Raw genomic sequence first — 26,863 nt, forward strand, 5'->3', positions numbered from 1 at the left:
AAACAAATTGACCTAATTAACGTTTATAGACCATTACATACAACTGCAGAGTTCACATTTGGGTATACAAGTAGTCCTAGCTTTTGCATGGCACCATATTAAATAAAACCTGTGCATATCAAAACCTTTGCATGGTTCTGACATGCACGAGTTTCAGTTAAGATGGAACTGTGCAAAGCAAAGGTTTCTTTTTCTTTCTTTTTTTTATTTTCAGATGGAGTTTTGCTCTTGTTGCCCAGGCTGGAGTGCAATGGCACTATCTCGGCTCACTGCAACCTCCGCCTCCTGGGTTCAAGTGATCCTCCTGCCTCAGCCTCCCAAGTAGCTGGGATTATAGGCATGTGCCACCATGCCTGGCTAATTTTGCATTTTTAGTAGAGACAGGGTTTCTCCATGTTGGTCAGGCTGGTCTCAAACTCCCGACCTCAGGTGATCCGCGCACCTCGGCCTCCCAAACTGCTGGGATTACAGGTGTGAGCCACTGCGCCTGGCCCACAAAAGTTTCTTTTAACAGAACATTCACAAAGATAAAACATACAGGGAGGGCCATAAAACAAGTCTGAAAAAATTGCAAAGGATTGAAATGATATAGAGAATGTTATCTGACCAAAACATAATTAAATTAGAAATTGATAACAATAAAGTATCTAGTAGATCTCCAAATATTTGGAAATTAAGCAACACACTTCTAAATCCCTGGGTCAAAAAAGGAGCATATGTATAGCATCTAGCATAATGCAACCAAGAAATACTTGAAAAGACCCCTATGTTTGGGTTGAATATTTTGACTGGAGAAGATATGAGAGATCAAATAGGAAGTTCACCTTTATTCTTCACTACTGGAGCTACTTAGAAAAGCCCTAGCCTTAGAGAACATACTTTCCTCTACTGTTAATTTAAGTAAAAAGTATGTTTAGAAAGATGTTATGGAAATAATTGTCTATGGGTGCTGCCCAACAAGTAAAGTAGCAAGGCAGATCCTTCAAAAAATCAAATGGCATGCTTCAGTCAGCATTAAAAATTTTTCAAACATAGAGATGATTTTTGGAAGGTTGTAACTTTCAAAATGTTTAAATTCACTACTTTAATTGTACTTTCAGCCAAATACTGCACATTTGAAAAATAACAGAACAGCTTCTCAAGAATTAAACTGATTTAGCTACAAAAGACTAAATAAACACATACCTTAGCTGCATTGACAAAACATGTTTGTAATTGTCTCCCCAAAACTAGAAAATTTTCTGCAGCTGATGGAAGTAATTCATTGTAAAATTCCTCTGCATCTTCTCCTGGCTCCAAGCCCACACAGCAATGGCTGAAATAACAGCACAAGTTTGTGTTAATTAGAAGTTTATGTTGAATGCTCAAGCTTCTAGAGACACTGTGCCTTATTGAGAATTTTTAGTATGCTTCTTTTGTTGCCAAGCCAATAAAGAATTTTTGTTGAAAAATTAGTCTAACAACTTTCTAGAAAAGTAAACAGTAGTATGGAACATGCTTGTACTTAGGTCTGGGATTTACATATCCTAAAAACCTACATATCAGCTCATTCAGCAAATAAAAGACACTTGGCTAACAATAAAGAGAAGCTAAGTTTCGGTGAATTGGCTATAATCATTCTCAAAGCTATAGGATACCTTGAGAGTTTAATTTATGAAAAACATTTGTGTTAACTAATACATTTTAGACACCCAATAGCTGAAAAATGCCCAGGTAGGATTTGTTTGCAAGGGATACGTAAGGAAACCAAACACTAATTTCATACCAATTTAACTTCCAATAGATCTACTTTTTGCAAAATACTCACTTGCATATTCCTTATATCAGAAGGACAAACGGCAAAACCTAACTCTAGTAGGAACACTTTACAATATACATTAGAGGAAAGAAAGTCACTTAGAGAAAAAGGTCCTCTTAAAATTGCACATAAAATTCATTTCCTGAACATAAGTCAGAAGTCTCAATAATAAAAGGTTTTTCTGTAAATTAACATTCAAAAGAGCCTCAAACCCAAGAATGGTCTCTATGTGTGTACTCTAATGAACAAAAACTGCTGTTTGAGTCTTTTCAACAAAATGTGTGGACACTAATAAGCAGTAACAACTATGTATTGAGCATGTTAAAAATCTAAGTAATCAATGGCAGACTGGATAAAGAAAATGGTATATTTCTTTGGGGTGGTACATATACACCATGGAATACTATGCAGCTATAAAAAAGAACAAGATCATGTCCTTTGCAGCAACATGGATGGAGCTGAAGGCCATTAACCTAAGTGAACTAACACAGGAACAGAAAGCCAAACACTGCATATTCTCACTTATAAGTGAGAACAAACATTGAGTAAGCAGTTTTCCTATAAAACAAACCTCCACGTGTACCCCTGAATCTAAAATAAAAGTTAAAAAAAAAACTAAGTGGCTAAATATTTACATGTATGATTTTTTTGTTGTTGTTGTTGTTTATTTGCACCTGGGTTCCTAAAGTTAATGGGCTAATGCTCACATGTATCAGCTTTTCTTTTCTCTTTGGTTCCTAAAGTTAGTTACTTAAGAGTATCTATTTTGATTGAGAAGATTAGCAAATGAAATTATGTTTATTTGTGCATTCAGAAACATGGGAATTTCCTAAGACTTGAATTCCACCTGAGAGCCTGGCTTAATATCATCATAAACTAGCATATCTAATCAAAACAAAAACATAAGGCTTTATTTACTTAAGAAAATCAATCTTGAAAATTAAAGTATGAAAAATAATATCACATATATTTAACTGTTCTTTGTAACTGTATACTTTAAATTTGGCCTTTACCAAGTAACACAGTAGGATTAAGCAGCTTAGAAATCCAACATCCAAGACAAACTCTTTCAGTGGAAATAGTTTATTAAACTCAAATGGCTTATTTAGGAAAAACAAAAAAAGAAGGCTAGGATCCAGTTAGTAAATACATACTTTCAGTTACTTAATCAGGAAGTAGCTTAGGCACTAAGAACATCTGGTTTATTTTACTACCTCCTTTAAAAAATGTTTATTTCTCTTCTATTAATTTCTAGCATGGCAGTAGATCAGTAAATTCTACTTCTAAATTTTATTGACAGTATTTGGGTTGCTTGATGAAATACACAGCTGATAGCTAAATTGATACAGTGAAATAAATGTTTCTTTATCAGTTCTCCTATAGTACTTTCTTGCATATTTTCATTTTAGCACTGATTTCATTCTGCTTTGTATCACATACTTACATGACTGTCACCCAATCTCTATTTTAAGTTTCTCAAGTACAGAGCCAGTGCCTTAATTTCTTCACTCCTTTAAAAATTCCTTATCAATAAAGAGTATATTAGGCACTTGGTATTCAGTGGTGAGAAAAAAAAATGATCTCCATCTTCATTAAGCTTGTGGAGGAAAATTTTAGACAGTCAAATAATCTGAAGTAAAATTATGAATAATAACATATAATATGAAGGAAAAGCACAACTAAAACCTACAACAGGAGGTTGCCAATGCTTGTTAGGCAGATAAATAAAAAGCAAATGTCGAAAATCAGAATCAACTACTATATCCCTCAAGAACAGCTGACTTACTGCTTTATTTTACCTTAATATCTGTGTAAGCTGGGAAATTGTAGTCCAACCACCTTGGATTCGAGAACAATCTTGACTGAGGACCAAGAGGCAATATTGAATGAGATCATAACAATATATATCTTGTTTGATTTTCTTCAACTCTGAGCTTCCTAAAGGTGTGATGTTTATTATTTCTAAGGCAAAAGGAAATAAGATATATTTATTTTTGCTTAATACACCCAGGAGCTATCTGTATTTTTATATGTTGAATAATCACTAAAAATATATTAGAAGGAAAAATTACTGTTCTATTATAGTGTTAAGACTTCTCTGAACAAATTTAGAAGAAATGTTAAAATTGTACCAATGATGGAACCATTTTTCACTTAAAATGCTATCCAATCACAAAAAGATTTTCTTACCTTTTAACTTCAACAGTATAACAGGGACATTCTGCTCAGGGCTTTTTGCAACTTCAGCAGCTATAGATAAGATCCTTGGGTCTGTACCTGTTGGCTTCATTTCTCTTATTACCTCTATTTTAACAGAATCAGAGAATAAAGGTCAGAAAGCCGTGAAATGTTCACTACCTAAATAATGTTTGAAATACAATTTCAATACAAATAAAAACAGCTTTTCTTGCCTTGTTTGAGAAGCAGAATGTAGATTTTTTCATTTCTTTCTTATAGAAAACTTTTTTCTAACCAGTGTAAAAGAGCTCAAGATTCCTATACCTCACATGTAACAGCTATAGCAGGTATTGTTTATTGTGTACTCAGTAAGAGTCAGGAACTGTGATAGGAGCTTCACATTCTCTCTCTAATCTGCACAATAATTCTAGGATAGGAATTAACTTCCTTTAATCATACAAGAAAAACTGCAAAAAGGAGCTAACATGACAGGCCTAAGACTACTATCCTTTCAAAGGTGTGCTTACAAGGTTGGCCCTTGACTGGCATCTAGAACTTGGATTTCAGGAGGGTTTCTGCCATTCTCTGATAAGAGTGGCTCCCTGTGTCTAAAACTATTTATGAAAAACAATGTGGTTCATGCGGAATACCTGCCTTCCTTCCAGGAGTCTTAGAATTCTGGTACATGCCAGCCGAGAGTACCTATATAGAGGGTGCCTATGTGGCCATCCTTCAATAAAAATTCTGATCACTGAGTGTCTAGTCGAGCTTCCCTGGTAGACAACACTTCAAACATGTTGTCACAGCTGGTTGCTAGAGGAATTAAGCATAGCCTACGTAACTCCACTGGGAGAGAACTCAGAAGTTTGTACCTGATTTCCCCCAATATGCTTTTTCCCTTTGCTGATTTTGCTTTATTTCTCTTCACTGTGATAAATCATAGCTGTAAGTACACTATATTCTGAGTCCTGTGAGCCCTCCTAGTGAAGCACTGACCTTCAACACACTAATGCTCAGAAATGTTACATAAATATAAGATAATCAAAGACTGCTTTCAAATAGTATAGTGAATAAGGCCAGGGGCAGTGGCTCACGCCTGTAATCCCAGCACTTTGGGAGGCCAAGGCAGGTGAATCACTTGCAGTCAGGAGTTCAAGACCAGCCTGGCCAACATGGTGAAACCCCATCTCTACTAAGAATACAAAAAAATCAGCTGAGCAGGGTAGCACGTGCCTGTAATCCCAGTTACTCAGGAGGCTGAGGCAGAATAGCTTGAATCCAGGAGGCGGAGGTTGCAGTGACCCAAGATCACATCACTGCCCTCCAGCCTGAGTGACAGAGCTAGACTCTGTCTCAAAACAACAACAATAATAATAAATAAATAAATAGTATATTGAATAAAATCAATTCTCCTAACATTAAAAAACAAGGTCCACATCCTAATTTGTTGCTAAAACTTTCTCTATGTAAAAAAAGTTTAAGGCTAAAGAATCTCTTGAGAATAGGTGTTCAAGACTAGCCTGATCAACAAAGCAAGACCCTGTCTCTAAAAAAAAAAACTTTTAAAGCATTTGAAGCTCAAAGATATCCTCACATAATAAAAGTGTATTTCCTTATTTATAGTAAAGCTAACATGTATCAACTGTTTAATATAAGCTAAGCACTGTGTTAATATACTATACACTGTCTTGTCTAATCCTCACAACAGGGCTATGAAGTAGAGCCTGTGATCATTTCCATACATACATATATACGTATACATATATATGTTTTTGTCCACAGTTCCTGGCTCATAACTCCCATAGCCTTTGTTACAGTCTTGTTATGTTAGGGTGCTCTAGGCCTCAGAAAACAGAGTCTATTTCTGACTTTCTCCTCTCCTCCTTTCATCTGCTCCTTCTCTCCAAAGCAGAACTCTAATCATCCCTGCCTTTCTCTGACCTATCTTGTCTAGCGGTAGGTCATAAGACCCCCATTTCAGAATGGGTCTTGCCCTATATCCTGGAAGGAATGCTGCACAGAGAAGCCAAGAAGAATCTGAGCAGACAGGCCTTGCTGGGTTTCCCCACTCAGTCTATTAGTATCAGATCATATCTTTTTTGTCCAATCACATTTCCAAAATGATTGTCCATGCTTCAGTCATGCCTATCCAATGAAATCTCCATAAAAGGCTCAAGAGGATGGGATACAAAGAGCTTCTGGATAGCTGAACATATGGAAGTTCCTGGAGGAATTTCCTGGATATCACAGGCAGGGAGGACATGGAAGCTCTGTGCCCCTTCCCATACTTCACAGTATGCATCTCTTCATTTGTATCCTAATATCTTTTTTTTTTTTTTTTTTTTTTGGAGACAGGATCTCACTCCTGTTGCCCAGGCTGGAGGGCAGTGGTACAATTATGGCTCACTGCAGCCTCGACTTCTTGGGTTCAGGTCATTCTCCCACCTCAGCCTCCCAAGTAGCTGGGACTATACTTGTAAGCCATGACGCTCGGCTAATTTTTTGTATTTTTAGTAGAGACAGGGTTTCTCCATGTTGCCCAGGGTCTCTGTGATATCTTTATAATAAACTGGAAAACATGTTTCCCTCAGTTTTGTTAGCTCCTCTAGCAAATTAATACACCACATGGAGGGGGTGGTAGGATTCCCCATGTATAGCTGGTCAGTCAGAAGCACAGGTAAAACAACCTAGGGCTTGGACTGGCATCAGAAATGGGGGCCACTCTTGCGGGACTAAGCCCTAAACCTAAGGGATCTGACCCTATCTCCAAGTAGACAGTGTCAGAATTGAATTAGATGATACCCAGCTGGTGTCTGCTGCAGAATTGATTGCTTGCTTGTTGGTGGAAGAAATCTCCACACATTTGGTCACAGAAGTCTTCTGTGTTAATTGTCATGATGTGAGAGCAAAAACTGTTTTTCCATTCATATATCTCTTATTAGGTACAATATAAATCATTAAAAGACAGGTTTGCTGAAAATACCTTAAAGAAAGCCCAGTGCAACTCCTGGCACATAGTAGTCACAAAACTTTCAAAGAGGGTGCATATAGTTATCTCATTCTTTCCAAATGGCTGCATTATGCTACATTTCCTTTTTAAGAATGCAGCAAAATATATTCAAACATCACCTCTACTAGAGGTCACTCAAGCCGTATGCTATTACAAGCAACACTGCAATGAATATACACGTGATCCTTTACATTTTTGCCAATCTGTTAGATGAAAATTGGTACGATTGTGTTTTAATTTGTATTTCTTTGATTATTAGGGAGGTCAGGCACATTTCGTGTTCACTGGCCATTATTTCTTTTATGTATTTTCTATTCATATCCCTTGACTATATTTCTATTGGTTTGTCTTACTCTTTTGCAGAAGCTTTTCATACATGGATAGGAATCTTTCCTCTTTTATATTGGCTGTAAAATTTTCTCCTTGTCATTTATTTTTTTTAAATTTGACTATGGGGTCTTTACCATAATTTTACAATTTTTTTTTTTTTTGAAAGAAAGTCTCACTCTGTTTACCCTGGCTGCAGTGCAGTGGTGCAATCTCAGCTCACTGCATCCTCCACCTCCCGGGTTCAAGTGATTCTCATGCCTCAGCCTCCCGAGTAGCTAGGATTACAGGCGTGTGCCACCATGCCCAGCTAATTTTTGTATTTTTAGTACAGATGGGGTTTCACCATGTTGGCCAGGCTGGTCTTGAACTCATGACCTCAAGTGGTCTGCCCACTGCGGCCTCCCAAAATGCTGGGATTACAGGCATAAGCCACAGTGCCCAGCCATTTTTACATATGAAATATAACAATCTTTTTCTCTATGGCATCTGTCTTTTGTGTCCTGTTTAGAAAGGTCCTCTCTAACCCAAGAGGTAAAAAACATTCTCCAAATCTTCATGTTTTTTTGGTTTTTTCCTTACATATCTTCTAAAGTAAGGTATTTTTGTGAATGGTGTCATATAAGAATCTAAATTTTTAATGTTAAAGTTATTGATGGATTAAAAAATGCACACAGTAGTCATAAATTCATAAGGTAACTAGTTATGAATAGACATAACAGAAACAATCTGAAATTCATGCACTATGTATACATACACATACACAGGGTATCTTTTTGGACTCTACTTAGTTTCCAGTAATTTAATCTGTTTGTCTACTCTTGAGCTAGTACAACATAGTTCATTTTAATATATGTTTGGAGAAAATTCACCTCAGAAGGTAAGCTTCATGAGGGCAACCTACCTATCCCTTAGACATGATTAAATGAGTTAATACATGAAAGCAATTGGAACAATTCCTGGCACATAGTAAGAGCTCTCCAAATGGTTATTATTAAAGCCCAGCTCTACCATTATACTACATTTTAAGACCATCTTTGGTGGCCGCCTTCTTATATCTTTGGTTCACAACTATATTCCCAGTGGCTAGACTAGTACCTGGCATGTAGTAGGATTTACTAAATACATGTTGAAAGAACGAGTAAATGCACAAACCTCAGGCATTCTGAGCCTCAATTTCTTGACTTTCTGTTTTTCTCTTGTTACAATAGAGAAAGCTCAGATTTATAGTTGGAAGCCTCTCTAAAGTAAAATAGGCTCAAAACAGTTTGTGCCCTCCTGGCTACCATAATAAAACATCACTAAATCATTATTGTTATCAACAAATATGTGTAGAGCAGTATGGTAGATGTAGGGGACACAAAGATTCTACACAAGACATACTCTCTGCTATTGTTCTGGTTGGGAAAGAAAAGTATGTATATGTACATGTGTACACACATACAAAAAATATACTTAAGACTATCAGATATAGGTTAAATGCTAAATAGATAAGAATATAGGCCATAAAGTCAGAGGACTGGGCTTCTCTGAACCATTTTTCTTGCTGTAAACAAAATAGCAATTCCTACCTCCTAGAATGATTCTATTTAGAAGAGAAGGCAGCCACCAAGATGGTCTTAAAATGTAGTATAAGTATAGAGCTGGGCCTTAAATAATAACCATTTGGAGACCTCTTATTATGCTCCAGGAATTCTTCTAATTGCTTTCATGTATTAACTCATTTAATCATTCCAGCAACTCTAAGGAACAGGTACTATTATTTTTTCCCCAATTTGAACAATGAGCATACTTAAACTCTGGAGAATGTAATTAGCTGGCACAAAGTCACAGTTAAGTATAAAGCAGGGGTTCAAACTAGAGCCACCATCTAGCTTAAAGCATTTAACTACGATATGAAACAGCTTTGGCACACCTTCAAAGGGTAGGATTTACACAGACAGGTTGAAGGAGACATAATCACCTACCCAAAAATCAATTGACAAATGTGCCTAAGGCAGAAGATAAGGGAGTGCAGCTGGATTGCGTAATTACCCTGAATAACCACCTGTTACGGAAACCATCTGTAAACTTTCTCTTGAGTGTTTCTCCTATAATTCAACACTTCTCCCATCTTTACATTAAATTAATGAAATTTGACACAAAAAGACAATTATTTATCTATTTTCATGCTACTACCCTGTTGCCAGGCCACCGGGTCCGGCCCAGCCTTGATTCTTCGGGAATCACGTCTCCCTCGCCGCGCCTGTTACTGCCTCCACGGATCACTGTGAGGAAAACAAATTAAAAGGAAATTCAGTGCGATCCTGTTGCGGCTGATCCTAAAGTCTGCAGTTCCTATCTCCGAATCCTCTTTCTCCTCCCCAGTACACATCCCCTTCTCCAGTCCTAAGACCACAAGATACTTCCTCTGGTACAAAAAGGTCAGAAAACGATTACTGAGGTAACAGCGTCGCTTCAAGTCTAAGGACCGAGATTCTGGGGCCGCTGGGCCCTTTACTCCAGATTCGAGACCCGGCTTTCGCGCTACCAGGCCTTGGACAAGACACTAGGCCCTGTGCCCGGACACTGCACCTCCCCAGGCCTCAGTTTCCACACCAGATCTCTACAGAGTGGGGGTGAGGGCAGGCCGATTCTCCCGTTAAGAGCTCTTACAAGCCGGCTGACTTCGTCCAGGAGCCTGGGGTCCTGGCCTCCTGGTAGGCGCCCTGGGGCCCTCCCCCTCCCCCTCCCCAGCCACCACCTCAGATAAGTTACCTCATCCTCGCTTCGCGTTCTTACACTAAAGAACTCAGCTCCCATGCTGCACCACAGCGCCGCGGTCTTCCCGGGGCAGCGTGCGTCGCGACGCGGGAAGCGGCCTGGAGGCGGGACTAGGAGCCTCGGAGTCAAGGGGCGGAGCTCCCTTTGCCAATAAGCCAGTCAGAATGTGAGACGCTCCCGGTGGGGCGGTGCGCGTCGGGCGCGGGGTGGAGTCTGTGGTGACTCGGCTGGCGGGATCAAGTGCAGCTGTTTCAGGCTGAGGTGGCAGATAGTGAGCGCTGGTGGCGGAGTTAGTCAGAGCGGGAGAGTAATTATGAATAGCGCAGCGGGATTCTCACACCTGGACCGTCGCGAGCGGGTTCTCAAGTTAGGGGAGAGTTTCGAGAAGCAGCCGCGCTGCGCCTTCCACACTGTGCGCTGTGAGTGAGGACCATCCGGGGATAGAGGGGGAGCCTCCCGGGATGGGGGTGAAGAGGCACAGCCCCTCTCGGTTTTGTTCCCACAGTACCCCTTACACTGTTGGAGACTACGGGGCGGGGAGGGGGAAGGCAGCGCTATCCTCTATCCTGCTCGGAGTCTTAGGGGGTCGGTGGAAGGAATCGGAGTAGAGCAAATGTGGGTAAACCCTGGGCAGAGAGCGTTGAGACCAGCAGACAGGAAGGGAAAGTGTGAAAAAAGTCTGTAGAGGTGACTGTGGAGACAGACGTGACAGGTGGATGATGCAAGGGTGGACAGGAAAATAATAAGGTGACAAATGGGAAGGGACTAAGGACCGAATGCCGGGGAAGTTGAATGCCTTGAGGCTGGTGGGGCAATATTCTCTCTTTTCTTCACTTTTTCTCACCTCTGGCAGATGAGGGTTCTTATTTGGTGTGTTCTTTGCAAAGGGAGAAATTCTCAACCATCCCAATGATCTATATATCTCTTTGGACCCCATATTTCACTCAGTTATCAAATACTGATTATCAAAGTATTCGAGGGCTTGTTATTAATTTCTTTATTTGGAAGATGCTTACCTCCCTGTGATTTCTACCCTTTGGTTTTCTTTACGTCCTCTGGAACTAGTTTTAATAAATTATTCTCTTTTATGTTGTTGGAGTAGAAAAAGGAGCTCTTTTGCTTTAGCAGTTGGATGATATAGATTCCAGGAAGGAAAATATAGCATATAAGTTTTTATGTGTAAGACATTCGTTTTTTGCATAACAGCTGTCATAGAATTGTAGAGCGGGAAGGAAACTTTGAGATCACTGAATCATAACCTCTCATTTTTCTGTGGTAAAACTGTAAGTATTTTTTCACTTCCTTTCCCCAGCCTTGCCCTTCCTTAATATCTCATCATTCCGCCTTTCTCAGTCATTCTGTTCTCGGGTTGTTTAGAGACCTTTATGGTTTTTACTCTGAAATGTTCCATGGTTCAATCAAAACAACTAATTAAAACATACATCCTCCCAAAAGTTTATTTAAGTTGTAGACAATTTAGTTATAGTTACTCAGAGTAAAGGTATGAAGAACCACTGGTTTTAACCCTGCAAAAATATATTTACTGAAAGGGTTTTTTAAAGCAAAATTAACATCCAATTGGTAGAATAAATGGGTGAGATATTTGTGAACAGAAACTCTTCATCAGTGTCCCTTGTTTATTCTTCTTTATCATATACTTTCTCATCCAGAGCTCCCCACAGTGAGATAGTGCTGTGCTGGCTCTGCAGTTTCTCTCTCTCTCTTCAGTCCCATTTTCCGAAAGTGTGGTATGCATCTTTATCTGGTTTCTCCATGCCTTTTTCTGAAATAGTATCTACTCTCTCCTTTTCTCTTCCTTCTCAGGTATGCAATAGTCTTAATATTAATTTTTCAAGTTACAAGGGCTTAAGATTATAAAAATTTGCTTAAGAATGTATTTCTATGTGATTTGGGTATATATTCTCTTATGTGGGGCACAAATCCCAATTTAAATAAATAAAAAATTGCCTTTGAAAATAATCTTGCAGGTCCTTCAAAGCCTTTCATTTATAAAGGTTCTGAAAATGCCAGTATCTTGAAAGTCAGAGGATCAGATGATCCAGCTACAAGAATGAAAATAAACAAAAATAAGCAAAACAACAATAATAATGACAATAATAAACAAACATACATGTTTGAATACACACTTAGTCCTGTGGAAGACAAAACTATTAGAAAGGTTTTCAGTCCTTATTTTCTTTTTTTGTTGTTGTTGAAGCAGATGTGGTAATGGCACAGAATCATTTTAGATTTATTTAAATAAAACTGTTTATTATTCTTGAGGACAGGTTCATTTCCAGTGTAATCCTCACTCTTAAGAACTCAGAGGGAGGTTTGAAAACTGTAGAATAGTATGAAGCTGATGTTCATACAGATAAGGTGGACCTAATTTATAACCAACCCTCAAGCCAATGTCATTGGAGAGAAAGTAATATTCTGCCTTTATTTACAGGAGCAATTCTGCCTGTCTGATATAAGACTTCAGGCAAACCCGGATGTGAATCCTGGCCTCCACCACCTATATATGTAATGTGACTTTGGGAACATTCTCTAAGCTCTCAACCTCAGTTTTCTTATGGCTAGAAGATAATAGTAATATTTGCATTTCATGGTTTTTGTAAGGATTAAATAAGATAGCATAAACAACCTGGCACAATATTTGCCACACGGTAGAGAATAAATAGTAGTCACCATTAATAAATAGTAGTCACCATTAATAAATAGTAGTCACAATTAATGTTGAAGAGTTATATTCATATGTGTACGAGGGGTGCTAATGAATGTAATTTAGTCAGACTTTGAAACAGCATTTATCAGAGTTTAGCAATAAAAACTATCAAAAAGATAGTCTGGCATGTGGTAGGAAGGGCATGGGATGTTCTATGAACGATAAGCTGAATCCTTAGCAACAGGTGCTTTACTGGGTAGAAGAGTTTCAATAACAAGACCTACTAGAATCAATGTTGAATTGGGAGTAGTACTGGTTTTACTGTTTCTATCCAGATAAGGGAATGAATTGTGAAATCCTAAGTTTGTAAATGACACCACTTTTTTGTGTCCTTAAATGATGAGCTAATGAGCAGTGTGGGTTTTGGAGTTGGTTGAATTCATTCAAATCCCAGAAAATAAACTGATGATAATAATTGTGGATTCTTATGAAAACATTGGCATTATGTGATGTTACAGTCAAAATAATCAGAAAAGCGGTAAACATTGGCAGAAAAAGTATTAAATACAAAGTAGAAAATGGTTTTCTACTCTTCATGCAATATAATAAGTAATTCCATTGTAAACCTGAAAAATGTTGCATAGATGAAAGAAATCCAGAGAGAATAAATAAATGGTAAAGTTGGTGGTAGGGTTTCCAAACCAAGGAGAACTGAGAAATGAACTATTTGGTCTGGAATCATAGCAACTTAGAAGAGAATACATTTGACATTTAGAAGCATACAGAAAGTATGAACATGAGATTATTCAACAAATTCTTTAATTCTGGAACTAAACCACTTGAAACTCAGAAGTTATACACTTTAAAAAAAGTGTGTGAAGACAAAAGACAACACTGCCTGATATAATGGGTAATAAAGAGTAGAATTTATTAATCCTAACAGTAGAATAATTAGGAATGTAAATAGATTCAGAATAGTTTTGGTAGATTTGTTGATTATGAATTCATGTTTATCATTAAGTAAAGCTAAAGATATTTTGCATACATTTGTCTCTTGCAGATAATCTCATATACTATAGGCATCTATGTAGGCTTCAGGGACCTGTGAACCCCTTGGTATTGTACAGTATTTAATATGTATGTTTATATATGTATTTTTCTCTGGAGAGGATGGATGATTGGTCTATAATTTTCATCAGGTTTTCATAGGGATTTATGACTGACTCTCATCTCCTAATACTGCTCCCCATACACATACATACAAGTTAAGATCTGTGGATGTAAGACAAATAGGCTATATAATATGAGGAGATAAATTATGTGGCTTGAGTTCCTGACTTCATCATTTATTGACTTCATTACTTTAGAGGAGTTCCCCATTAGTAAAAGGTGGGCAAAATGTTCAACCCAAAATTTTGTTGTGAAGATTAAAATTGATAGTATATTGTAAAGAAAAAAATCACTTCATAAACACTAAAACAGAGGTTATAGATTAATAGCATATAGGCTGAGCTTGGCTTTAGAAGTGCTTTGTTTGGTCCACACCATTGTTGTTTTATCTTGAGTTAGTTGCAAATACCTAACATTCAGGACCTTTTATATAAAAAATCTAGATTTTCAGCTTATCTTTAAAAATCAGATGATAAGCTGGCAACATTGAGCCCGTATCTTCTCTTGCCAGCAGTTGGGTGGAGCAGAGTTATGAGATTGGGCTTATTCATCCTCCGTGTCACTATGATTCCCACTGATCAGCTTGACTGCCTGGGTAACCTTGCTGGCCTCTCTAAAGCATCATTTAGCTGTAGTTAAATGACAACCATACCTTCCAGTATTTCCCTTTGTGTCACTGTGAGAAAAATATTAGAAGTCAGAGGGCCATAGTTTTATTCTGGGATGTCATTTCTAAGGTTTTAAATATTTATCATAGAAAATTCTTTACTGTCAAATATTAATAATGGATGCTGTCTATGAGAACAGAAGTATACTGGTGAAAAGTATGAAAGGAAAATGGCAGTCTACCCTAAAGAGATTGAGAGTTTTGAAGCAGAGATGAATCTGACCCACAGAAAATAATTAGAAAACAAGCATTTTACACATAATTTAACACCTTATATATATTTAAAATAAGTTTAGAAGTGATTCAGAGAAGAGTGAACAATATGAACCTGAATGAACTACAAGATCTCTTGTATATCCATTACATTAAAGGCACTGTGCTAGAGCCACTATCTGGAGAAATTAAAGTATGAATACTATGCTTTAAAAAATTACAATCTAATAGGACATGTCCATGAAAAGGTAAATAATAGGCCAGGCACCGTGCCTCACGCCTGTAATCCCAGCAGTTTGGGAGGCTGAGGAGGGTGGATCACGAAGTCAGCAATTCAAGACCAGCCTGTTCAAGATGGTGAAACCCTGTCTCTACTGAAAATACAAAAATTAGCCGGGCGTGATGGCAGGCGCCTGTAATCCAGCTTCTTGGAAGCCTGAGACAGAATTGCTTGAACCCAAGAGGCGGAGGTTGCGGTGAGCCGAGATCGCGCCGCTGCAATCCAGCCTGGGCTACAGAGTGAGATTCCCTCAGGAAAAAAAAAAAATGCCGGGCGCGGTGGCTCACGCCTGTAATCCCAGCAAGCACTTTTGGAGGCTGAGGCGGGCGGATCACGAGGTCAGGAGTTCCAGACCAGCCTGAACAACATGGAGAAATCCCGTTTCTACTAAAAATACAAAAATTAGTGGCCTGTGGTGGCACGTGCCTGTAATCCCAGCCACTCAGGAGGCTGAGGCAGGAGAATTGCTTGAACCAGGGAGGCAGAGATTGTAGTGGGCCAAGATCGCGCCACTGCACCCCAGCCTGGTGACAGAGACTTCGTCTAAAAAAAAAAGGTGGGGAGGGGGGGCCGGGTGCGGTGGCTCACGCCTGTAATCCCAGCACTTTGGGAGGCTGAGGCAGGCAGATCATAAGGTCAGGAGATCGAGACCATCCTGGCTGACACGGTGAAACCCCGTCTCTACTAAAAGTACAAAAAATATTAGCCAGGAGTGGTGGCGGGCGCCTGTGGTCCCAGCTATTCGGGAGGCTGAGGCAGGACAATGGCATGAACCCAGGAGCGGAGGTTGCAGTGAGCCGAGATCTCGCCACTGCACTCCAGCCTGGGGGACAGAGCGAGACTCCGTCTCAAAAAAAAAAAAAAAAGGTAAATAATATCAGGTAGGTAGTTTATGATAGGTTTTGATTAACGGTTTAGTAAATGCTACGGGAATGGAGAAGAAATTGAGATTCTGGGTAGTACGGAAAGGACTGCACCCTGAAATAGCTTCAGAGAAGAGGGGACTTTGAAATAGGATTCAAATTCTAAGAGAGCAAAAGGATAGAGAAAAGCAGAAGGGCAGACCATAAGGTATTCCAGTAGTTTAGCTGATTGAAAACTAGCTTGTCCACAGCAAGAATGGAAGGGGATGGCTTTGAAAAATATTAAAGAAGATATAATAATTAGATGTAAATGATGAAGGACATAGAGGAATATTTAGAGTAATACTTAGATTGATGAGCAGAACTTTGAAGGATAGTTACAATTAGAAAGTTGAGGACTACCGGGCACGGTGGCTCACGCCTGTAATCCCAGCACTTTGGGAGGCGGAGGCGGGTGGATCACCTGAGGTCGGGAGTTCAAGACCAGCCTGACCAATTTGGTGAAACCCCGCCTCTACTAAAAATACAAAAATTATCCGAGCTGTAGTGGCGCACGCTTGTAATCTCAGCTACTCAGGAGGCTGAGGCGGGAGAATCACTTGAACCCAGGAGGCGTACGTTACAGTGAGCTGAAATTGCACCACTGTACTCCATCCTAGGTGGCAGAGGGAGACCCTGTCCCAAAAAAAAAAAAAAAAAAAAAAAAGGAAAAAGATAGAAAAAGAAAGTTGAGGACCAGCCAGGTGCAGTGGCTCATGCCTGTAATCCCAGCACTTTGGGAGGCTGAGGCGGGTGGAACATTTGAGGCCAGGAATTCAAGACCAGCCTGATCAACATGGTGAAACCTTGTGTTTACTAAAATTATAAAAAATAAAGCCGGGCGTGGTGGCTCACGCCTGTAATCCCAGCACTTTGGGAGGTCGAGGCGGGCGGATCACGAGGTCAGGAGTTTGAGACCAGCCTAACCAACATGGTGAAACCATCTGTACTAAAAATACAAAAATTAGCCGGATATGGTGGTGCGCGCCGTAATCCCAGCTACTCAGGAGGCTGAGGCAGAAGAATTGCTTGAACCCGGGAGGCGGAGGTCACAGTGAGCCGAGATCGCACCACTGCACTCCAGCCTAGGCGACAGAGAGACTCCGTCTCAAAAATAAAAAATAAATAAATAAATAAATAAAATTTCCGGGTGTGGTGGCGCGTGCCTGTAATCCCAGCTACTCAGGAAATTGATGCAGGAGAATCGCTTGAACCCGGAAGGCAGAGGTTGTAGTGAGCCGAGATCTAGCCACTGCACTCCAGCATGCAGGACAGAGTGAGACTCTGTCTCAAAAAATAATAATAATAAATAAAGTTGCAGATCAACAAAATCCACTAGTATGGGCACCCACATAGGGCATGATGATAACTTATTTATAAATAGTGAAAGATTTTATGAGGCAGTTACTTCATTTCTACTGTATATATCCATATAAAATGACTTTGGTTCTTATTTTAGATTCATAAATGGTATTTGCTAGCCCAAGCTAAAGTTTTTTTTTTTTAAGCAAATTTACTTATTTTTTATTTATTTATTTTTGTTTTGTTTTGTTTTTATTATTATACTTTATGTTTTAGGGTACATGTGTACAATGTGCAGGTTTGTTACATATGTATCCATGTGCCATGTTGATTTCCTGCACCCATTAACTCGTCATTTAGCATTAGGTGTATCTCCTAATGCTATCCCTCCCCCCTCCCCCAACCCCACAACAGTCCCTGGAGTGTGATGTTCCCCTTCCTGTGTCCATGAGTTCTCATTGTTCAATTCCCACCTATGAGTGAGAACATGCGGTGTTTGGTTTTTTGTCCTTGCGATAGTTTACTGAGGATGATGTTTTCCAATTTCATCCATGTCCCTACAAAGGACATGAACTCATCATTTTTTATGGCTGCATAGTATTCCATGGTGTATATGTGCCACATTTTCTTAATCCAGTCTATCGTTGTTGGACATTTGGGTTGGTTCCAACTCTTTGCTATTGTGAATAGTGCCGCAATAAACATACGTGTGCATGTGTCTTTATAGCAGCATGATTTATAGTCCTTTGGGTATATACCCAGTAATGGGATGGCTGGGTCAAATGGTATTTCTAGTTCTAGATCCCTGAGGAATCACCACCCAAACTAAAGTTTTTTTTCTCTTTTTGTTGACATTGATATATCCTGGCCAACCTTTCATCTTTTTTATTCTAACTGGGTTTTGTAGTTCGTTTTCCTAGCTTTAGAAAACAGTTGCATGATCTTGGGCAAGGAACTTAATTTTTTTCCACCCTCACTTCTCTTATCTGTAAGATAGGGGTATTCACTACTCTTCAGGATTGGTGTGAAACTTCAAAGTAAAAATCATCAGGAAAAACTTTTAAAATTGATCAGCATGTAATAGCTGTTATTATTGTTGTTTTGGTTCATATCTGTGTTCATTCTCTTAGATTTTCTGGCTTCTCTTCTACTTTATCTCTGTGATACTTACTCAAGTTCAGTTCTAATTTTTTTCTCCTCAATAGCACTGTCCTTTCAACAATTGACATTATTTAAAACTTATTTCCCTCAGTCCAAACCCTTTTTCAAACATCTAAAACTTGACACCTTAATTATACCTTTCACTTTTCTTACTTTGCCACTGCTAACAAACTCCTCAACTTATTTTCAGTCTAATCTTTATCCTTTGATTCTTCAGTTATACTTTCTAGGGATATATTGTAAATCAAAACTCTTTCACATTTTCATATTGCTTATGTTATTTTTATATCTGTATTTTAAAATCTAGGAATAAGCATCAAGATCTTATTCAATTTTGAATTAAAGCAGCATGAAGAATAAACTATATTATAAAAATACTTTCTGTAAATCGTTTATATTCATTTGCATTTATGTTTATTTAAGGAATAGAGGAATAGATTTCATTTATTTCAGAGTTGTTATAAGAGGTAAATATGAAGTGTTAAGCATGGTGCCTGGCATGTAGTAAGTGTTCTATAAATGTCAGCTATTTTAATTGTCATCGTGAAGCAGGGCCAGCCTTTGTTTACTGACAGAGCAATAATTTGATGATTATTGGAAAATGCTCCTTTCCCAAGGTTTGCTAATTATAATTCCCTAAATTCCACTTATAAATATCCATTACTTTGGGTTTAGACTTTTTGCCTTTGGGACCTTTTTGTTAATATGAAGATTAATCTTTTGGAACAATGGGTAATAACTGGGAGGGGCCTCTGTGGAGCTGGTAATGTTCTATTTCTTGATTTGGTTGGTGGTTACGTGTCACTGTGTAAAAGTCAAAGCTTAATTTTTGTTCTCTTTTGCATTATACTATATTTTAATAAGGAGTTAATGTAAATATACCACAGGGAACTATATATCAGAATTATTAGTTGTTGATGTATATTCATATGAATTAGTTTTAAATGGCTTTAATTCCTTAGAGGTTTTTAAGCTTGTTTAACATATGAAATATCTTTTTTTATATAATAATCCTCATATTAGGTTTTAATCATTGTAAATCTTTCTGATTCTGACGCAGCCTCTTTGAAATCTTTTTTTAATTTAATTGTATTATTGTAATTTAAGTTTTACGGTACATGTGCACAATGTGCAGGTTTGTTACATATGTGTACATGTGCCATATTGGTGTGCTGCACCCATTAACTCGTCATTTAGCATTAGGTATATCTCCTCATGCTATCCCTCCCCCCTCCCCCCGTGAAATATCTTAGTACCCTGAATTTCCTCCTAGATGATAGATTTTAATGGCATCGTTTGAACTATGATTTAACTCAAAATTAAATTTTATTTTAAGATCTTCTAAAATGACAGATTTGGTTAAATTATACATCATTTAGTGGTGTACATATTCATGAAAAAAACTGTTAAACTAGAAAGATTACTTTTTCTTAAGTTTCTTCATTAATATGTACTGTATTTGCTATGTATTCATTCATTTTGTTCTGATAGAATGACAGACAAGTGGTAGTAGAATGACAGACAAGTGGTAGTGGGCACCAAAGGTGCTTTAAAAAAAATTTATGGGCCAACATTCATGAACTAAGTCAGCAGCCATTAAAAATAACATAAAAAAGAAAAATTTATGGGAAAAAAGGACTGAAAATTGAAAACATTCTACCTATATCAGTTTTTTAGTAAGTTGTGAAAACACTGATATTATTTAGTTTTTAGCAGTAGAACACGTTAGTCAGATTCATCTTGGTCTAAACAGGATTCTATGGAAGCATGAGTGTGACTAATTCTGTTTTAGAGTATAGCTATTTCTTTTTTCTCAGAATTATGCATAAAGAAATAAATAAACTAGATTGTATTTTGTTTGTTCATTTGTAATATGAATACTTTAAAGCATTTTAATTACAAAGCTCTTGAAAAATGATTTATCATTCTGAAACATGCTCATAATTTTTATATCCAAATATCATTACATTTTATAAAAATTGGTATTTGTATCTATTTTTAGATGACTTCAAACCTGCTTCTATTGACACTTCTTCTGAAGGATACCTTGAGGTCGGTGAAGGTGAACAGGTGACCATAACTCTGCCAAATATAGAAGTGAGTATTTCTGTATATTTAAAGTGGTCACTTTTGTGGGATGCTCAGTAAATTTAAATGAAAATAATTGCATAATTTGTGTAGTGATAATTGGTTAAAGTAATTAATAAGCACAGCAAAGCAAAAACCATATTTTAAACTACTTTAGGCAAAAAAAAAATGTTAAAATATTTTAGTCCATTTAATAGTTCCAAGAACTATCATAGCAAATGATTTGAAAAAAAATTAGAGTCTAAACAAATATTTATTAAGTTCCTACTATAAGCCAGATTTTAAACACTGACCTTAGGATAGTAACATATCCCTTGCCTTCTAGTCCTAATCTTTTATAGCAGACAGACACATAAACATCTAGTGTTATAAGTTAGAGCATATATGAAATTCTATGTAACCACATAAGTAGAAGCAAATACTCTGCCTGGTGGAATCTTAATAAGCTTCATAAAGCAAGCAATATTTCAGCTGAGCCTTTAAAGGACAAGTAAGATTTTATTGGGTAGACAAGGAGTAGAATAAGCAAACAGAACAGTATGTGAAAAGCTCTGATGCTGAAAAAACAAACAGTTTGTGGAATAAGTGACTTTATGTAGTAAATCATAGTATCATGAAAAATGGGCTGGGCGTGGTGGCTTACCCCGGTAATCCCAGCACTTTGGGAGGCCGAAGCAGGTGGATCACGAGGTCAGGAGTTCCAGGCCAGCTTGGCCAACGTGGTGAAGCCCTGTCTCTACTAAAAATACAAAAATTAGTCAGTCGTGGTGGTGGGCACCTGTAGTCCCAGCTATTTGGGAGGCTGAGGCAGGAGAATCGCTGGAACTTGGGAGGCAGAGGTTGCAGTGAGCCGAGATCACACTACTGCACTCCAACCTGGGTGACAGAGCGAGACTCCGTCTCAAAAAAAAAAGAAAAGAAAGAAAAAGAAAAAGAAAAATGATTGATAGCAACAGAGACTAGAAAAGTAGGTCAAGATGAAATTGTGAAGGGTATTTTATGTTGTAATGTAGAATTTGGGCTTTATCCAGTAGATATTAGAAAACCATTAGAAGTTTTAATACAGAGAGGTAACATTATTAGATTTGTTAGATTAGAAAATCTCTTTCTTTTTAAAACCACTCCTCAAACTCTGGCTGAAAGTCCAGTGATTAGAATTCTAATGATTAGATTGTGTTTTTGAAAGAACTTCAGCTGGAGTTTGAGGAGTGATTTTAAAAAGAAAGAGACTGTCAGGCCCTAACCAAAAGTTTTGTCCATTAAAAAAATTTCCAGATGTATCCAAGTAACGGTACCAAATACTATTTGCATAAAAATACAAGTTCTTTGTTGTATGCTCTAGTTTTCTCAGTCCTTGAGATAGAAATTTTTGAGTATTCAGCTTAAGTTTCTTTTTCTTTTCTTTTATACTAACTTTGTCTATTCTCAGAAAAAAATCAAGACTGTAACTTTATACTTTAATACATAAAGAAAATGCTGGATTTTTTGAGATTTTTTCTTTGTTTTGTTTAATTTTTGTAATAGGGGTGGTTTTGTGCTAGTCCGTCCACATTCTCCTTTATGCATTAATGAGATGGTTTACCATGGTTATACGTATAGCAAGTAAACTCTCTATCCTCTCATCTCCTGTCTTTTTCTTATTTTTATCAGTTAACCATTTATTGAGAGCCCACTCTTATGTCAGACTGTGTCAGTTACCGTCTCTGGAGATTTTCCTAGGGCTAATTAAATTTGTATGGGCTTTTTATTGAATATTTCCGTTTGTTCTCTCTGGAACTGAAGGAAATGAAAAATCTATTTAGTATGAGATGTCGTAGATAAGTTAATCTTTGTATTACTCTGTTATGAAAAATTATTCAGGTTCTAGTATCTCTAAAACAATTTGGAAATTTAATCTCTAGTAACCTAAGGCTTCTTTGCTTTATGATGTTTATTAAAGAAAAACCTGAACCAACCACTGAATTTTAAGAGTTTAAAGCCTCACATTAACAACAGGAACCATTGCGCCATTGCACTCCAGCCTGGGCAACAAGAGCGAAACTGTGTCTCAAAAACCAAACAAACAACAACAACAACAACAACAAACAGGAACCACTAGTCTATTGTCTCAGGCTATATAGTATTATTGATCAGTAATGACTGGTTTGCAGAATCACTTTAGTTGGATTTTTTGTTTGTTTGTTCGCCAAGTAGAATATTGTTTTGTCAAGTTGCCTTCCTCCCATCCTCATCCCTTGCATTGTTCTCCTCCAAAGAAATGGGGATTCTTATGTTTAATAATAAACCCTTGTTATTCATTCATATCTTGCTTTAACCAAGAGTTACCATCTTCCAGGTGTTTGGTTATGGTCTCAATTGAAATACGCCTTAAAGGAAGCACAGTTACAGGAGGCCTATGTTTTCAAGCCTGCGAATTGTAAATTTCAGAAATTGTAAAGAAATCATTTGGGAAAAGTTACTACCACCACCACCGCCCCTTTCCACAAGCCCCCACGGATATGTCCAAAAAGAATATGCCTCAGTATTTGCGTGTGTGTATATGCATGGACATTCTGTGTGATAAGTCCTATTCTAGGTAGCTGCCACTGGGAATACAGAAGTAGACTAGACACAGTCAGTGTCCTGAAACATTTTATCATTTAATGGGAGAGACGGGAAATAACTGATAAAAATGTAGAAATCTAAGAACTATAAAAAGATATACATAGAATATTATAGAAACAGGAAAGAGAGGTATCTCAGCCAGGGTACAGGGAGGAGACATCAGGATACACTGAGTTTTGAAGATGAGTTAAAGTTACCCAGGTAAAGGAGAGAGGGAAGGACATTTTAGTCAGAGAAAAGAAAAAGACAAGGACTAAGATACAACAACAAAAGAAAGTTTGTTAAACATTTGAAGAACTGCATATAATGCCTAGTGGCATATATGTAGTTACATATGTAGGCATATATGTAGGCTAGGTCAAAAGGGGTGCATATGAGGACAAGGAGGGTAATATTTAGATATTTAGGAATCAGATTGATAAAGGGTCTATTATATAATATAAATTAATTATTAACTCATTTAAACAGTGAAAATGAAAGAGTTGGGGGGAGGGGGGAGGAGGTATGCAAGGAGAAGGGTTCTGTGCTCCTGAGATTAGTTCAGATGGTCTAACCATTGTTCTATATGTGCATTTTAGTTACTATTGTGTATTAAAGGATAAGTCTTAATGCTCAAAGTATGTTAAAAATAGATGTAGTAAACCAGTCCCTTTGTGAATGTCCTTTTATTAGTTTTTAGAAAGGCCTGTCTTCTGGGGGTGACCTTTATTAGTCCATCTCTTGGAGCTAGACATCCTACACTTAGTCACCGGGATGGTGGAAGAGGGAGAAGAGGAAGGATGAAGGGAAGGGCTCTTTGCTAGTATCTCCTTATCTAGATGATAGTTTTAGATGATAACCACAGGTCTATATGAGCGTTTTTACTAAAGTGCCTGTGTTCATTGTGGACAAAGTTCATTATTTTGCAACATCTAAGATTTATGAATGGGGTGACAACTTGTGATAAAAACTAGAGCTAGTGAATTAGCCAATTTGTAAATACCTTTGTTATAATTGATAGAAAAGATGCATCTTGGACATCGAATTGTTAAGCCACCTCTGAGCAGCATATGTCAGGACTTGTTCATTAGGTTGGGAGCAGAAGGGCAGAAGGAAGTATACAGGCAGAAATGTATGCAGATATGTCCATATATGTCCATATTTACATTTTGATAGCCATTGATGTATGCATCTCTTTTGGCTGTAAGTAATTAATTAAGTAATTCAATGGAAATATACTTTGCTAATATTTTAATGGTATAGATCTGCTAATGAATTCTCTTAAAAACATTATACTTAGTGTATTCTGTTGCTGTGTGTTTCATTTTAAATTGAGCATTAAGGGAATGCAGCATTTAAATTGGAACTCTGCCAATGCTTTTATCTAGAGGCATGTTGCCATTTTTGTCTTCTATGAAATTTTTGTCCCAAGAAAGGCAGGATTACTTTTTTTTTTTTTTTAGCAATTTGAGTTGGTGTAGTGTATTCTTGGTTATCAAAATATTCATATAGCTTTGGGATTTTGAATTGGTAAATATTCGTGATGTGTGAAAAATCATGATACGTACTGTACAATCTCAGTCCCATAAAATTGGATGTTGTGTCTACACACACACACAGGATCTAGAAGAACATGTCAAACTATAAACTGCTTGTGATTGTGAATGACTTTGTTCTTTGCTTCTTGTGTTTTTCAGTTTCCTATAATGCACATATTAACTTTTAAAAAATAAGGGTTATTTTAAAAGCCCCACCCCCCAAAAAAAAGAGAATGAAAGAGTTATTTAGATCACCAACTGTCAAAAGCAAATATTGTTTCTCCTGGGTATGTAGCCCTTGAACAATCATGAATAACAATGGAAATTACATTCTCAAATAGACTTTGTGAGGGGTTTCCCCCTTCACTTAAAGAACATCTTTAAGCAGGTAGGAGGTTTGCTTTTCTTCAGTGTTCTTAATTCTGTAGGTATTTTGTGGAAATGTAATGGTTATTTGTTTGAGGCATTTAGATTCTTCTATTGTCTATATGAATTTGCTTTCGTCATCCTGGTATAACTGCCTAGGAAGCTTAGAGTCAGAACATAAAATAGAGCTTTTATTATATTATAATTTTAAGAGTACCTTTGGTTGTTTGATAGGGTAGATTTTCTAATTCCATTTGTCTTAGGTTTCTATGGTATTACCAAATAGAAAAAACTAATAAAAACGAACACTGATAGTCTGGTTAAATAGTGGGCATTTACAAATCTCTCTTCCTTACAAACAGTTCTCCATGATTGCTACAAAATTTCGAAGTGTTGAATTTTGAAAGAAAAAGTTTTACTTAACTTGACTGTTAAGATTTGTCATTGGTGCTGAGATTGGCATATTTTTGGGGTTGACTCTTTATCTTACGGGTGCTTCTGTGGACTTTTATGAAATAACCCACTGGAAACTTCTAACTATTCTATTATTCAGGCAATGCATTTCTAGTGGTTATGTATAATTCAACCCTCAAATCCTACACTTAAGAGGCTCCTGTATGTATGAGGGGTACTCCAGATGACCCTCTTGGGCAAAGTCCCTTCCCAAATAAACCTAGTCTGGTTTTCTCCAACGGGTTTACTTAGCCGACATAGGAAAATAGTCCATTACATTCTTGGGACCTCATCTGATTTTAGGACCAGAGTCCTATTTTAACATCCTTTTAAAGTTATATTTTTTAATGAAGTATATCTTTATTACAAAATAACATTTTTGTCCTATTTTTGTGTTTTTAAGCTTAAGTGCCTACTTCTCTGATATATATATGTTTATATATATAATCAACCTTTTTTTGTGTGTGTGTTCATAGAATCTTAGTGTCTCTTCCTTTTATTTAGCTGACATTTTGTATGAAGTATATCTTTTGTTAGTATAATATGCTGTTTTATTTTTATTTATTTATTTATTTATTTTTTTGAGACGGAGTCTCGCTCTGTCGCCCAGGCTGGAGTGCAGTGGCGCAATCTCGGCTCACTGCAAGCTCCGCCTCCCAGGTTCACGCCATTCTCCTGCCTCAGCCTCTCCGAGTAGTTGGGACTACAGGCGCCCGCCACCACGTCCCGCTAATTTTTTGTATTTTTAGTAGATACGGGGTTTCACTGTGGTCTCGATCTCCTGACCTCGTGATCCGCTCGCCTCGGCCTCCCAAAGTGCTGGGATTACAACCGTGAGCCACCGCGCCCGGCCGCTGTTTTATTTTTAAACCCAGTTTGGCACTTTCTGTTTTTATCCTGAGAACACTGTCTATTCAGTCTATTCACATTTAGTTCAAAATTGATATACTTGATTTTTATTTATCTTATAGTTTATTAGGTTTTAAATATTTGTTGTTTCTTCTTTTATATTCTTTATTAGTTTTACCAACCATTTCTTTTTTTCCCTTTGATTTTTTTTCATTACTTTTTTTGATTACTCTTATTACTTTTGGAGTACTAGTATACTTTTCCATTCCATTATTGATTATTTTCTTTTCCTGGTGTTCTTAATGAGGCATATGATTTTATTTTCTTATAGGAAAACTGAGTTCCTCCATTATTTTCCTACTTCTATCAAGTGAGATTTTTAGAATACATTTATTATCCCTTAATAATAAGACTTTTTTCTCCTCCCACTTCTCTTTCTTTCCACCTCAGCCAAACATCTAAGTTTTTGCCAAGATATTGTATTACATTATAGAATATCTTCACGTCAAGAATACTTATTTAGCTCTTACATTATACATTCTCAGAC

The 26,863-nt window shown here is 37.4% G+C and overlaps 2 protein-coding genes across 7 annotated transcripts in view; one reads left to right on the forward strand and one right to left on the reverse strand.

The window, feature by feature from the left end:
• IQCB1 (IQ motif containing B1) overlaps positions 1-10,230 on the reverse strand; it is a 69,790-nt gene extending 59,560 nt beyond the window's left edge. Inside the window, exons 1-5 of one of the 4 annotated variants that reach the window (XM_055259181.2) lie at positions 10,071-10,230; positions 9,492-9,580; positions 3,989-4,102; positions 3,598-3,760; positions 1,186-1,315 (exon numbers count right to left, since the gene is read on the reverse strand). In XM_055259181.2, the coding sequence (XP_055115156.1) occupies positions 1,186-1,315; positions 3,598-3,760; positions 3,989-4,088 (393 nt within the window). In that variant the 5' untranslated portion in view covers positions 4,089-4,102; positions 9,492-9,580; positions 10,071-10,230. Of the gene's footprint in view, positions 1-1,185; positions 1,316-3,597; positions 3,761-3,988; positions 4,103-9,491; positions 9,581-9,968 lie in introns of all 4 variants that reach the window. The other 3 variants (XM_055259182.2, XM_063630165.1, XM_063630166.1) reach the window with 3 other exon arrangements.
• Positions 10,231-10,272: 42 nt separating this feature from the next.
• Positions 10,273-26,863, forward strand: part of EAF2 (ELL associated factor 2) — a 67,680-nt gene continuing 51,089 nt past the window's right edge. Inside the window, exons 1-2 of one of the 3 annotated variants that reach the window (XM_055260692.2) lie at positions 10,273-10,495; positions 20,442-20,536. In XM_055260692.2, the coding sequence (XP_055116667.1) occupies positions 10,390-10,495; positions 20,442-20,536 (201 nt within the window). In that variant the 5' untranslated portion in view covers positions 10,273-10,389. The remainder of the gene's footprint in view (positions 10,496-20,441; positions 20,537-26,863) is intronic. The other 2 variants (XM_055260694.2, XM_063630168.1) reach the window with 2 other exon arrangements.

The sequence above is a fragment of the Symphalangus syndactylus genome, chromosome 21, assembly GCF_028878055.3.
Source record: "Symphalangus syndactylus isolate Jambi chromosome 21, NHGRI_mSymSyn1-v2.1_pri, whole genome shotgun sequence".
Lineage (NCBI taxonomy): Eukaryota > Metazoa > Chordata > Mammalia > Primates > Hylobatidae > Symphalangus > Symphalangus syndactylus.